Genomic DNA, 14,677 nt, shown 5'->3' with positions numbered 1-14,677 from the left:
GGATGCTGGGAATCGAACCCGGGTCAGCCGCCTGCAAGGCAAACCACCCTACCCACTGTGCTATCGCTCCAGCCCCATTATTGCTTTTTAACCTCATAAACTCAGTCTCTAAGAACTCTGGGGGATAATGAATATTAACAGAACCGTCTAATTCAATCTGTTTAATTTTGTTATGACTGATTTTTTTTTTTTTAGATCAACTCCTCTGCTCCACAAAGGTATAATACCTAAACTCAGGTGCATTTACTCAGTTTGCTGCTTTTTTTTTTTTTTGATGTCTCTGTAGTTAGAGTCATCTTATGATGATTGAAAAATTGTTTACTCCTCAAGACTTGGATTTTTGGATAGCTTAGTATCAAAATTTGCCAACTATTTCTTAAAACTACTTCATTCTTTAAACCCTGAAATTGAAATTAACTCTACCTTCATTTTTTTCCTTCTTTTGGCAGAGAAATTGCTTTTACTAGGCGACTTCACGAGACGAGTTCGTGTCAGCTCAACTATTATTATATGGGTTTCTACATTCATTCATGTCCCAAGATGAGATACAAGGTAAGGTTGCTTTTCACGTGTGCCTACCGTTGTGCTTCCTTACTTTCTTCCCATATGAATTTAACTCGTGTCTTTCTCCGGTAAATAATAGATGCTCATTTTTCTGTGTGTCAAACTTGGCCTGGAATCTTGCTGACTCACTGCCTCGGACACTGGTTCTCTGTGCTTTATAGGTTAATCTGTCAAAGGCAATTGTGCCCATCGAACCCCCCGGAAATTCTGAAACTTCAGCAGACCCCTCTCCACAGGGGCGGCGCAGCACAGCGCGCTAGTCATCTGCCCGCATAGTTGTAGTTTTGTTCTCTCTGGACCCAACTCTAGGAAATGTGGGATGCAGCATAAGCTTTCGATGGGGAGACCTTTGCAGACCTGGGGAGTCTTCATGACGGGCCAGTGAAGCTGGAGGAGACTCTGGTTTCCGGCACAGTCTTGGGCCAGAGCCTCTAGATCCTTCCACCGTGCTGGCAGACTCAGGTCCCTCTGCCCCGCCTGGCCCCTGCTGCCAGCTCTGAACCGGCTCTTCCTGAAACATGCATTCCGGGGGGGGGGGGGGGGGGAGACCGGGGCTGTCCAGCGTGCAGCCGGGGCAAGGTGATGGGTCTGCTAAGTGGCCTCGGGGGCTGTGGGGTTTGCTCCGCCCGCTGTGGATCACGAAAGGGTTCGGCTGAAAGTGCGGAGAGGGCCGGGAGGCGAAGGCCCCCATGTCAAGCCAGAGAGAACAGGGTCGTGGGCAGGGCCCGCACCCTGCTGTGTTCGCGTGGAAGGAAGGTGAGGGATTCGGCGGTCTTTTGGGACTTGGGAGCCACTAGTGGTGGCAGAGCGAGAGGGCGGCACGTGTAAACGATGGGATCAGTATGTTCATATGTGTAAATGGTCATTCTTTACAGTTAGGGGACTTTCAAGAACGTGCCAAGTTGAAAAGTGTCATTGAAGCCCTGTTTATCTGCCACCCGGATTCAGAAATTATAAGAACATTTTATTTCACCCTTTCCTTCACCCTCTGCGCTCCCACTGTGTCTCCTGTGGAACTATTTAGGGGGCAAATCCAGGGTTTTCCTTCATCTGTCAGGATTTTAGCATATATTTCTTTTTTTAAAAAAAAGAGCACTTTGGAACCAAAATTGCCTACTAATTCTGAATATTCAGCATACAGTTCTGAATATCCTAGATCGAGTCAGTGTTCAGGTTTCCGCAGTTATTGCTTAATGCTGGTGTTGTTTGAATTTGGGGAGGGTCCATGCAACCGGAGTGCTTAGGGATGACTCCTGGCTCCGTGGTGATTCCCAGGATCCTCCTGGTGTGCCTGGAGACGGTATGTGGTGCTGGGGATCCAGGCTGCTTGCATGGCAAGCTCCCCCGAGCACCGCCAGGAGGAATTCCCGAGTACAGAGCCTGGAGTAAGCCCTGAGCGTTGCTGGGTGTGGCGCCCCAGCTGACCAACCAAAACACACACACACACACACACACACACACACACACACACGATAAAGAAGGAAGGAGAGGAGAGGCAAGGAGGAAAGAGAGCAAGGACAGTCAGTGCTTTGTGGGAAGGTTCTGTGTCCATTCCCTGGTAAATGACCCCCCGGGCTTTGCTGGTGCTGGCTGGCTTCATTCCGTTGCTGGGAAGAAGGGCTGTGTTAGTGGCCACCATTCCTGCCTCTCTGTGCAACACCAGCATTAAGCAATAACTGAGGAAACCCAAGTTGGGGACCCCCCTTTCGCTTGGAGCAGCGTGACCCCAAACCGGTCTTGCCCCGTGCCGCCGGGCCTGCCAGCTCTGGCCTTACCCATTCAGGGCCGAAAACTCTCAGGGCTTCGTGGGCGGAATGAAAACGGCCCCTTTGCTCCGTTGAAATGAGAATTTGCTGATTTGTATGAGGACACCGAGCTGCCTGCCATTGTTCGCGGCAGCCTGACGACGATGCAGGCCAGCTCGCTGCATGCCCGTCACGAAGACTGAAACTGGGAGTGCCCGACGGGGATGGGGCAGGACCGCATGCCTCTCACCGTGTCCTGGTTTGCTGCCGCCTGGTAGCTGAGACCAGGATGCGTTTCCTCAGTCTCAGGATGGGCAGTTTAGAACCATTTCTGGTCACGATGGGTCGGTGGCAGGTCTACCTACTAACAAAACAGCAAGTGGCTGGGGTCGGAAGCGTGGGGCGCATGCAACACACAGGCCTGGGTTGTCCCTGGCATCAGAAGAGTGGGCAGGGACCGGGGGTGGGGGGTGGGGGAATGGGACAGCAAGAAAGGCGCTATTATACGAAAGTGGCCAGTAGTGGCGGGCCCCCTGGGCAGCCGAAGCCAACACTAAAGCTACTGTTTCCGAGTGGGAGTTTCTTTCGGGCACGTTGGGTAAATTTGTATTCTTTTCAAAAATGATTCCCCCCCCAGGCCAGAGCCATAGTACTGCAGGGAGGGCGTTTGCCTGGCAGGTGGCCAATGTGGGTTTGATCCTCTGCACCCCATACGGTCCCCCGAGCTCCCCACCAGGATGATCTCTGAGCGCAAAGCCAGGAGTCAGCCCTGAGCACCACCGGGTATGGCCCCCAGATGGAAAGAAAACAAAAAACAACCCTCCCGGGGCTGGAGTGATAGCACAGCGGGTAGGGCGTTTGCCTTGCATGCAGCCGACCCGGGTTCGATTCCCAGCATCCCGTATGGTCCCCCGGGCACCACCAGGAGTCATTCCTGAGTGCAGATCCAGGAGTAACCCCAGAGCATCGCCAGGTGTGACCCCCCCCCCAAAAAAAAAAACCAAAAAACAAAAAAAAAAACTCCCCCCTTCCCCAACCCCTTGCCTCGTGAATTCGGAACAAAGTCACTAGTGGAACAGGGAAACGAGGGGAAGGTATTGCATTACTTCCTTCTGTGCTGTTCATTTTCTCTGTAAGAAGCGAAGTTGAATAGTCAGCCGGTTTGGAGGGACGCGGCCTGGAAAATGAGGTGAGGACTGGGCAGTCGAAGAGGACACGTCAAGTGTGAAGGGACAGTCGTCCACTGGCAGCAGCGTCCATGGCAAATAAAACAGTGACGTCAAGGTTAAAAATAGTGATGTTGTGTGCTCAGCATTTGAGCGGTGTCATGAGTTTTAGAAGCAAAATGGTTCATAAATGAGTCCTTTCAGCTGGTGATTCTGTGTAGTCCTGCAGTCATACTAAGATCCAAATGTTACTTCTTCCAGAATGCTACCTTATATTATTTGCTGGCATTTTCCAAGGAGACATTAATATATTGGGACTCACTCCTATTCTCTACAGGTGAAAGTGCTTTTAAATCTGGCTCAACTTTCTGTTGCTCAATTCACCCAATTTTGAGATATCAACATTAATGAGTAAAGACGATAAAGACTGTTTGGAAGTGTTTGAGAGTAACATTTTGGGAATCCCGGTTTCTCGTTTCCAAATTCTGAAAATCAGTATGTAGTAGGGCTTTGGAAATCGTTTTGAAACCTGGGGCTGGAGCAATAGCACAGCTATTGGGTAGGGCGTTTGCCTTGCCCGCGGCCAACCCGGGTTCGATTCCCAGCATCCCATAGGGTCCCCTGAGCACCGCCAGGAGTGATTCCTGAGTGCATAAGCCAGGAGTAACCCCTGTGCATTGCCGGGTGTGACCCAAAAAAGCAAAAAAAAAAAAAAAAGTTTTGAAACCTATCGAACAGGGATTTAGCGTCAGAGCCAAAGTTCCGTGGGGAAGGCGCTTGTCTTGCACGGGGCTAAGGCAGGTTCCATCCCTGGCACCCCATGTGGTCCTCAAGCACAGCTAGGAGTGATTCCTGAGTGCAGAGCCAGGAGAAACCCCTGAGCACGGCCGGGGGTAGCCCCAAAACTTAAAAAAGAAATACAACAACAGCAACAGAAAAACCAACCCCCGACCGCGGATTTAGTCCAGAGTGAAAAATAACCTGGGAAGCAGTTCGCCATTCAGATAAAACTTTACTTTTTTTTTTTTCCCTCCCACTGAATTTACCATAGAGCTCTTGGGGAAAACAAATCTGAAAATTTGTGGTGTAGTTAGTGATTTTGTAGATTTTGTGTGATAATAATGGTCAAATATTTGAATGTTAAAGCCAGCATATTCCTGGCATGGTTATTTGATCTCTGTTCAGTTAAAAACATGTTTATTTACATCTTTATGTCTTAAAAAGTTTCTTCCTGTGTATTATGATTAAAGACATCATTCTCGGCACCTGAGGAATAGGAATTTTTTTTTATTTCATTTAAGGCTATTTAATTATATTTGAACAAAGAAGAATCTTCACTGTGGAGGGATAGCATAATTGTTTATAAAAAATGGGACTTTCCCCATCAGAAATATGCTTCTCTTCAAAGTTGTAAAGTAGAAGTCACTCCAGGCATGAAAACTTTTCATTGCAACTTAAAGGTCTAGAACTGGAGACCAACAAAAAGTAACTCAAGGGGCTGGAGCAATAGCACAACGGGTAGGTCATTTGTCTTGCATGCCGCCAACCCGGGTTCGATTCCCTGCATCACATAGGGTCCCCTGAGCACCGCCAGGAGAAATTCCGGAGTGCATGAGCAGCCAGGAGTAACCCCTGTGTATCGCCGGGTGTGACCCAAAAAGCAAAAAAAAAAAAAAAAAAAAAAGTAACTCAAAAGAAAATGAACTGCATATTGTTGTAAAATCTCTCATTTTTAAGTTAAATAAGGGTAAATTAGGGCTGGAGACATAGCACAAAGGTAGACCATATGCCTTGTGTATGTGACACCTAGAGTTTGATCCCTGGCACCAAAAAAGAGAAAAACAGACCAAAGGAGAACTCCCCACAAAAGAGAACCCCAAACAACTGGAGGGGGAAGTGGCGGGGGGTCTCGCTCCTCTTGGCATGTGTGTGCACGGCACTCTGTTCATTAGGGCGCGTGCATTTCCTCGCACCCTGGAGTTTTTTATTTGGAGCCCCGGCAGTGCTCAGAGCTGACTCCTGTCTCTGTGCAAGAGGAATCCCACCGGGCGGGGCTCTCGGGACCATACAGAGTGCTGGGGATTGAACCCAAATCAGCCAAGTGTGAGGCAAGCACCCTCCCCTCTGTGCGTCCCTCCGACCCCCGGTGCCCTGGCTTTGGATGGCCTGTGCCCGATAGGGAAGGGGCTGCCTGCAGCCTCGTGCCCGACGGCCCTGTGGTTGGATCTACTTCAGTTCCGCTGTTCCCTGTGTGTGTGAGAGACACAGCGATGTCACTGTGACCTGGTCAGATGGGGGGGTTCTGTGGCTGATGCAGCAGGTATGGCACGAGAGACTTTCACGAGAGCTGCTGAGTGAAGGCATCAGGAAAAGGTCTTGGCGCCTGGTGCTGGTACTGCCCACGTGGAACTGCACAATGACTGCGAGGTCGGGCCTCTGGCCTTGCTGCCGCTGGGCCTTGGGACAGCCGAGGTGGATGCAAATGCTGTTCCCGCTGTCCAGGACTTCTCCTTGCTGGCAGTCCCATGCTTATGCTGGGAGCAGGGTCACCCACAGGTGGCCATCCTCTGTGGGGGGGTCTTCTTGCACACGTCCTCTCCGGGCCCTGGTGGGAGTTGCCCCTCCAGGCGTCCTGGCCCCAGCAGTGATGGCAAAACACACGGAACAAGTTACCACCTTTCCTGGCTTCAGGTGTGCGCTAGCATGTGGCGTGCAGTGCCACCAGCATCCGTCTCCAGAACTCACCCGTCGTACAAACGGAAACTCTGTTCCCCAATGCTGTGACTCCCCACTCCCTCCCAAACCCTGGCATTTCTTTTCCTCTGTGAATTTTTGTGTCTATGAATTTGACCACATTGAGCACTTCAGAGTGTCTGTGTGTGGTCGGTGGACACCCAGCATTGTTCAAGGGTTACTCTTGGCTCTGCACTCAGGAATTACTCCTGGCGGACTCAGGGGTCCTGTTGGATGCCGAAGGGGTCGAGCCTGGCTTGGCTGCGTGCACAGCAAGCACCCTCCCCACTGCACTATCACTTTGCTCCCCCTGGATTTGTCTTTTTGTGACCATCTTATTTCCCTTAGCGTGAAGTCTTCCAGTTGTTTGATTTCATAGCGGGTGTCAGAATTTTTTTTTTTTTTTTTGCTTTTTGGGTCAAACCTGGTGATGCACAGGGGTTCCTCCTGGCTCATGCACTCAGGAATCACTCCTGGTGGTGCTCGGGGGACTATGTGGGATGCTGGGAATCGAACCCGGGTCGACCGCATGCAAGGCAAACGCCCTACCCGCCGTGCTATTGCTCCAGCCCCGGGTGTCAGAATTTTATTCCCGTGTAAGCCTGCCCTGAGTTCTGCCGTGTTCCGACTGCGTTTGTCTATCCATCATGTCTTGGAGAGAAACTGGGCTGCTTCCCCCCCTTGACAGGGCTGCGGTGAATGAGACGGCCGTGAGCGCGGGTGTACACTCGGCTGTTCAGGTTCCTGCTTTCGGTTCTTTTGTTGTCTCGGAGTGGGATTACTGGGTGATCTGAGGTAATTTCAGGTGTGACTCTGAAAGCATCTGCCGTGCTGTTTCCTGGAGCAGCTAACAACTACTTCTACGTTCTCACCGACGTTTGGGCTTCACTTCTGTCCCTCCTGGCTGTTTGTTGTTGTTGTTGTTGGTATGATTTTTGCTCTTTTTTTTAAAAAAAATTATTTATTTTTGCCCTTTATTTTGACAGTTGCCATCCTGCTGAGCACGAAGTGTTCTGTGACTCATTTTGAGGAGGAAGCAACCCCTGACCAAGGGGCTTCCTCCAACAGTTTCTGAGCGCCCCGGCTGCTGGTGTGCAGGCGTCAAACGGGCGAGGGTGGCCGGCGTGGCTCCCTGTGTCATTTCATTTGTCAGGGTGGTGCCTGTCACTGGGCAGGGAGGGAATGAACTCAGAGCAGCTCCCCACCCCCCAGGTGAGAGGAGGGGCGGGGCGGGGCCCTTCCTTCCTGGATTCCCAGACAGGACGGGGACGGGATGCGGTGGGGTGAACACCCGCCCACCCCCCCGCACAGCTCCTGGGTTTATTTTGTTCTTCTTTGCAACCTCACAAAAAAGAACTGTGAACTGTTGGGTTTGTATTTGTTTATTGTATACATTGTATACAACGCAGCTAATATATGCTATGTAGTTTATGTGGAATTACTTTAAAAATTGGGCCCTCGGGGCTGGAGAGATAGCACAGCGGGTAGGGTGTTTGCCTTGCAAGCGGCTGACCCGGGTTCGATTCCCAGCATCCCATGTGGCCCCCTGAGCACCGCCAGGAGTAACTCCTGAGTGCAGAGCCAGGAGTAATCCCTGTGCATTGCCAGGTGTGACCCACCCCCCGCAAAAAAAATTAGACCCTCAGGGCTGGAGCGATAGTGCAGCCAGGAGGGCATTTGTCTTGCATGTGGCCGACCCGGGTTCGATTCCCAGCATCCCATAGGGTCCCCCAGCCAGGAGTAATTCCTGAGTGCACAGCCAGGAGTAACCCCTATGCATCATCGGGTGTGACCCCCCACTCCAAAAAAAAAATTGAGCCCTTGGTGAAATCTACTTACTTAGTTTTCTGAAACTTCTAAAAAGTGAATTTCTGTGTTTCCAGAGTGCTTATTACCTGACTATAAATCAGTTTACGCTCTCCAGTTTGTCCCCCTTCCCGCCTGCGTCCCAGAACCGTTGGACTTCCCCTGAAGTGAAAGTCGGGGTGTGCAGAAGTGGCGTTGGGGGGGGTCAGTGAAGCAGTTGCCTCCCCGTGTTGTCTCTCCGTGTCTGCTGTAGATCTGAGGAGGTGTTTTGACTGAGTTCTTTCTCCAGACTTGTCCGCAGGCCAAAGTAAGCAGTGATTCAGGCAGCCGGCGGTGGGCTCCTGACGGGCCAGACAGCAGATAGCCGAAACATCAGAGAGGTCGGGCCTGTCAGGGAGGGAACAACAGCCTCATTCATCCGCGATGAATCACTCCTAGATGCAGTGCCTCAGCCTGCCTGCGGTCCGTGGGCCCTGGATTCGGCTAGAGTTGGTTTCAAAGGAGGTGCTTGGCGTCACCCTTTAAGCAGTGGCCACTGAAGACAGTGGGTTTAGGGGCCGTGTCTTCAGACTCTCGTCCTACAGAAACCCCCCCCCCCCCCACCACACACACACACACACACACACACCCATCCATCAGTGCCCCGAGCAGACAAATTAGCGAATGTTATTTTACTACAGGCTTGCGGCCCGGGGTGATTCATACAGGCACATGTGCTGGTGACTCTGCTACTGCCGGACTGAAAGGAACACAAATGATCTCATCAGTCACCCGCAGCAGGAACCGAACATTGGGGTTTTTGATTCAGCATCTATTTCTCTCGATGGGAAATAGCCAAAGAATTTGACAGAGTAGAAGGAAAAAAAAAAAAAAGACCACAGAATACTTTTAATAAAGGACTACTGAGTCCTTCTAGAGATATTGGGAAGGGAAGGGAAAGACTTCACGGGCCCATCACGAACTCTGGTTTCTAAAGCAGTCACGGGGAATTTGGCCACGTAAGAGACGCAAGCAGTTCCCGATGTGTGGGGCTAGGGGCCACGCCCGGTCATGCTTAGGGGGTTCACCCCATTCAGTGCTTGGGGACCATGTGGTGGCAGCGCTCAAGCATGGGGTTCCACATGCAACGCAGACGGTCCAGCCATCGGCCTGTCGCCCAGCCGTGCCTAAGCAATTAAGGGTCTCGTGACCAGAGAAGCTAGGGCAGGGGCTTAAGGCACTTGCCTGGCATGCTGCTGACTCCAGTTTGGTCCCCGGCAGCCCCCCATATGGTCCTCAGAGCACTGCCAGGAGTGATCCCTGAGCACAGAGCCAGGAGTCAGGCCGAGCTGGGTGTGGTTCCTCCCCCTCCAAAAAGTTAAAAAAAAGAAAGAAGAAAGGAAGTCCATTGTTCTCATTTCTGTATTACACAGGAGAAAACTGAATTCAGTATGATTAACTTCTCCAGGCTGTGCAATGGCTGTATTAGTTGGAGAGGAGCGTGTGGACACATAAACCTGAAGAGGAGCTCAGGGCCTGAACCTGGCTCGTTCTTCTGGCCCCTGTTCTCCCTGAGCACGTGTCCTGCCAGCTGGCCTCTGTTGCCTGCTTTCTTCCCACTCTGGAGGAGCCGTGTTCTCTCCTGAACATGCATTTCCTCTTTCTGCATCATCGAGGCAGCCCTTGACCCTCGGGCTTCAGCCATTCCCTGCCTCCAGGCTCTCCAGTCCGGTCATTTCTCCCTGCATGGCCAGTGTTTTTGGAGGCTGGGGGTACTGCGTCAGACACAGCCCCTTCTTTTTTTTTTTTTCTTTTTCTTTTTGAGTCACATCTAGGCGATGCACAGGGGTTACTCCTTCCTCCTGGCTCTGCACTCAGGAATTACTCCTGGCGGTGCTCGAGGGACCATACAGGATGCTGGGAATCAAACCCGGGTCAGCCACGTGCAGAGCAAATGCCCTCCCCGCGGTGGTATCGCTCCAGCCCCGACATAGCCCCTTCTTTTGACAGTCACTCTCCTCTGCCCAGCCAAGTGACTGTCCGATCAATGGTCTCTAAGACACTCTGCCAAGGCCTCTATCCTGCAGTGCTGCTCCGAGCGTGGGCACTCTGGGCACTGACCTCTGTCCGCAGGGCAGCGTTGGGTGGGGACCGCGCCAACCTCTAACCTTCCACCAGCTTCTTCCGATGGAAACCTGGGCCGGGGACAAATGTTCAATCCCGCCTCGGTTTTTATTTCCCGTGAGTTTTCTCTCGTCCTTAGTGGATTTTCAGAAATGTGAACTTGTAGTGTCCTGTGTGTGGCCCCGTCATGGCCCAGCCCGCAGCTTTTGCCCTGAACTCTCTTCGGCCCCCTCCCGCCCCCCGCACAGGTAAAAGCGAAGACCGACGGGTCGTGTTTTCTCCTGCACGTACACGGGATTGTCCCTGTGTTTTGTTCCATGGCCACTGTCTGTACTCAGCGGCTCGCTCTCAGGGGCCTGTGGGTGCTGCCTCGTTGTAGGCCTGGGTTGGGCTGGTACACGTGTGTGTGGGGGGAGCCAGCATTTCCGATGCATCCGAGGACGGAGGAGTGCAGTGGCCAGAGAACTGGCCTGGGATCATTCAGGTCACCGTCCACACTCTTCCTTTCTTCTTTCTTTCTTTCTTTCTTTCTTTCTTTTCTTTTCTTTTCTTTTCTTTTCTCTTTCTTTCTTTCTTTCTTTCTTTCTTTCTTTTTGTATTTCTGGTTGTAATATCAAGCATCATTTGCTAGTCTCCTCCCATTCTTTAGTAGCCTATGTCATTATTTGTGGACTTATCTTTTTTTTGGGGGGGGTCACACCCGGCGATGCTCAGGGGTTACTCCTGGCTCATGCACTCAGGAATTGCTCCTGGCAGTGCTCAGGGGACCATATGGGGTGCTGGGAATCAAACCTTTGTCGGCCATGTTGGCTGCGTGCAAGGCAAACGCCCTCCCCGCTGTGCTATCGCTCCAGCCCCTGTGGACTTATTTTTAATTTGACAATTTCTTTTTTTGAGGGGGGGAAGCTTTGGCCACATCTGGCGGTGCTCAGGGCTTACTCCTGGCTCTGTGCTCAGGGATGACTCCTGGTGGTGCTCAGGGGACCACATACAGTGCCCGTGATCAATGCCAGGCTGGCCACATCTTAAGCAGGTGAAGTGCCTTACCTGCTAGATGTCACTTTGGTCCCCAAAATTTTACGTTTACGTGTCCAATCTTTTAATTCTTTTCTTTTTTGGCTCTAGCTTCTGTATCATGCTTCAAAATGTTCTCTGCCCTGCATTTTTTTTCTGGGGAGGGGTGTTCATACCTGGAGGTGCGCAGAGCTGACTCCCGGCTCAGCACTCAGGGATCACTCCTGGTGGTGCACAGGGCCCAAATGGGGTGCCGGGGGGGATCGAACCCTGGTAAGCTGTATGCAAGTACTACTACTTTACTGCTGTACTACCTCTGTATTACTGCTTTGATCCCCAAAGTTTATGGAAGATTTTTGTGTTTCTGTGTGGAGGGGGCTGGGGGGCTGGTGGGCACACTCACTGGTGCTCCTGGAGGAGCTCTGGGGATCATAAATGATGCCAGGGGTTGAACCCAGGTTGGTCACGTGCAAGCCGATTGCCCTACCCACTATGCTATCATTCTGGCAGTTTCGGAGAAATTTGGGGGCTTCAGAAGGGTGCTCACGTTTGGTGAGCTGTTGGGTTAGAGCCACCAATGCAAGAATCAGTTTTAAATCCAGACCGTCAGGGGTGACAAAGTTTCATTTGTGGAAAAGAAAAATCCTCATTTTTTTCCTATCTGTGTTTTCAGACTATACTTATACTTGCCGAGAGACAGAGGTCGAGTGTTTAGCAAGCGTCCCTGAATTATAGTGAATGTTCAGTCTCTGAATAAATGGACATTGATAAGAGAATACTGGATCAGAACATTGGCCAGGTGGAAGGGCAAATTCGTGGTCAACAAGGCAGTCTCCTTGGGTGTGTCCTCAGCAAAGATCTTTTTCTGGTGGAGGGTAGGAGACCCCTGGTGATATTCAGGAGGCCTGGTGATGCTTCACCCACTAGGCCAGTGACTCACTGGGCTAGGGACTGAGAATGAGGGGCTTGTGCCCGGGGGTGCGTAGACCTGCCTGGCAGTGCTTGGGGACCCCCAGGGCTGTGGCCAGTGATGCTAGGTGTGGAGGAACGACTGTTTGGTTCAGAGGTCTCACCGGAGTCAGCATGCAGCCTAACCACAGCACCATCTTTGACTCAGGAAAGACGTTTTGTTTTTAATGATTTCTGGCATTGTGGATCGAAGGTGCTTATTAAAGTTATGAGATGGTTTTGCTTGAATGGTCAGATGAACAAGTGTAGATGCTGTTGCACTCACATCTTCAAATTGAAAAGGCCCCACAAATAATTGGGAGCTATAATTCTAAAATAAATCTTAATATAGTCACTTTAATGAAAACTCTTAAGGTAGCATAGTTTTCTAGGGAGTCTGGTAGTAAATTGGGTCATTCATAGAAATTTACAATTCAAACTCTTGAACTCCTGTTTGTTTCTTGGTTTTTCCAAGCCAGTCTTAGTCATGCCATGAAGGGATTTCCCAGCCCAGGTTCTTGGTCGCTGTGAAACAGGTTTGTGGGCGGGGGGGGGGGTGGAAACGGACGGGTGCCCTTCTGCACCTGTCCTTCCTCACCTCACTGGAGATCCTTTGCATTGTCCTGATGGGGACATTGGCACGGCGTATGGGTGCCAACTACCTCTAGTGGGTTGAGGCCAGAAGCATTGATTAACATTCTACAACACCCAAGACAAGTCCCTGGCAAAAGAAAGGAAGGAAGGAAGGAAGGAAGGAAGGAAGGAAGGAAGGAAGGAAGAGGAGGGAGGGAGGGAGGAAGGAAGGAAGGAAGGAAGGAAGGAAGGAAGGAAGGAAGAGGAGGGAGGGAGGAAGGAAGGAAGGAAGGAAGGAAGGAAGGAAGAGGAGGAAGGAAGGAAGGAAGGAAGGAAGGAAGGAAGGAAGGAAGGAAAGAAAAGGAAAAGAAAAGGTAGGAGAAGCATTCCCAACCTAAATGCCAGCAGTGCCCAGGTGGAGAAACCCTTTTTGAATGGGTGAGGTCCTGTGGCCTTTGCGGTCGCTGACTTACCCTGGGTAATTCGACAACTGCTGTCAAAGGGGACTTCTTCTGGAGAGATTGATTTTGGGGTCCGCCAGAACAACCTGGAAATAAAGTCTCCTGGATGAGACACCAGAGAGAAGTTTCTTAGGCCTGCTGCATCACCTTGTGCCGTTAGGAACGCATTGACCATCCCAAGACTGTCTTAAATGGCCTCTGGGGTGCTGGTACGCGGCCTTCGTGTCCACTGAACGGTGATTTAATGCTGCCACGTAACGAGGGACGTCTAGGGCGGCCACCAGGAGCAGCAGCAGCTACAAATGTGCATAAAATCTCCAAACGGGAGGCCGCTTGTAGCGTTGATGCATGGGGCAGGTCTGTCTGTAGTGGTTTCTAATCATCCTGTTTGCCTTGTCAGAGCAGAAATAAATCTGACCGCCTCGTAACAACAACAAAGCGGGCTGAATTATTCTGACCCCAGTGGCTGAGCTCAGCTCATCTCTTTCAGTACCCAGAGTGCAGTGTTGACATACCCGTGTCTGGAAGACAGCTTGGCTGGAACGGGACGGTCTGTGTCTTGGCCCCTTCTTCAGCTCAGCATGCCATGAGCTCACTTGTTTTGGAGAAGGGCATGGGCCTAAGTTTGAGGATTCTCTCTCTCTCTCTCTCTCTCTCTCTCTCTCTCTCTCTCTCCCCCCTCTCTCTTTCTCCCCCCCCCCCCTTTGGTTTTGGGTCCACACACAGCAGTGCTTAGAGGTTACTCCTAGCCTCTAAGGGATGCTAGGGATCGAACCCACGTCAGCTGAGCACAAAGCAAGTGCCCTGTGCGCTGTATCTCTCTGGCCCTGATGATCCTTTCTTGCCCGTGTTTCCCCCTTGTGATGCTGTTTGACTGAAAGCCCTGTCCCATTGTCTCCCATCCACCGGGACCCTCCAGCATGGCTCAGGTTTGTCCATTCGATAAAAATAAAGCCCGAACTTTTGTACCCGACATTTTTCAAAGCCTTTCTATTTAAGTATGTGGCACTATTAACTAATTAGAAGGGAAGAAGTGTGTGTGGCCCTACAATTTTAAGTCACTCAAATATTGTAACATAATGACGTGCTGTGATTTACCAAGTTCTGTCACATTATTGACTTTTTTTTTGGGGGGGGTGTGACATTGTCAGTGCTCAGGGATCACTCCTGGAGGTGCTTAGGGAACCGTATGGGGTGCCAGGGATTGAACCCAGGTCGCTACTTGGCTGTACTATGCTCCAGCCCCTTACCTAGTTCTTCTTACTTCTTCCCGTTAGAAAAAACTAAGTTGCAGGGGCCAGAGCGATAGCACAGCGGGTAGGGCATTTGCCTTGCACGCGGCCGACCTGGGTTCGATCCCCGGCATCCCATATGGTCCCCCAAGCACCGTCAGGAGTAATTCCTGAGTGCAGAGCCAGGAGTGACCCCTGAGCATTGCTGGGTATGACCCAAAAAGCAAAAGAAAATAAATAAATAAAAAAACTAAGTTGCCAATTTTTGTGTTCTTAAGGGAACATGATATTGAAGAATAAGTTCTTTTGCACATTTGAGATAAATGGAAAAT

The 14,677-nt window shown here is 51.0% G+C and overlaps 1 protein-coding gene across 3 annotated transcripts in view; it reads left to right on the top strand.

Annotated features, from left to right (window-relative positions):
* Nucleotides 1-14,677, top strand: part of ATE1 (arginyltransferase 1) — a 103,483-nt gene that overhangs the window by 45,145 nt on the left and 43,661 nt on the right. For all 3 annotated transcript variants that reach the window (XM_056120946.1, XM_056120945.1, XM_056120944.1), the window contains exon 10: nt 450-552. In XM_056120946.1, coding sequence (XP_055976921.1) covers nt 450-552 — 103 coding nt within the window. The remainder of the gene's footprint in view (nt 1-449; nt 553-14,677) is intronic.

The sequence above is a fragment of the Sorex fumeus genome, unplaced genomic scaffold (assembly GCF_029834395.1).
Source record: "Sorex fumeus unplaced genomic scaffold, SorFum_2.1 ptg000043l, whole genome shotgun sequence".
In the NCBI taxonomy this organism is placed as follows: domain Eukaryota; kingdom Metazoa; phylum Chordata; class Mammalia; order Eulipotyphla; family Soricidae; genus Sorex; species Sorex fumeus.
This window is presented reverse-complemented; position numbering and strand designations above follow the sequence as displayed.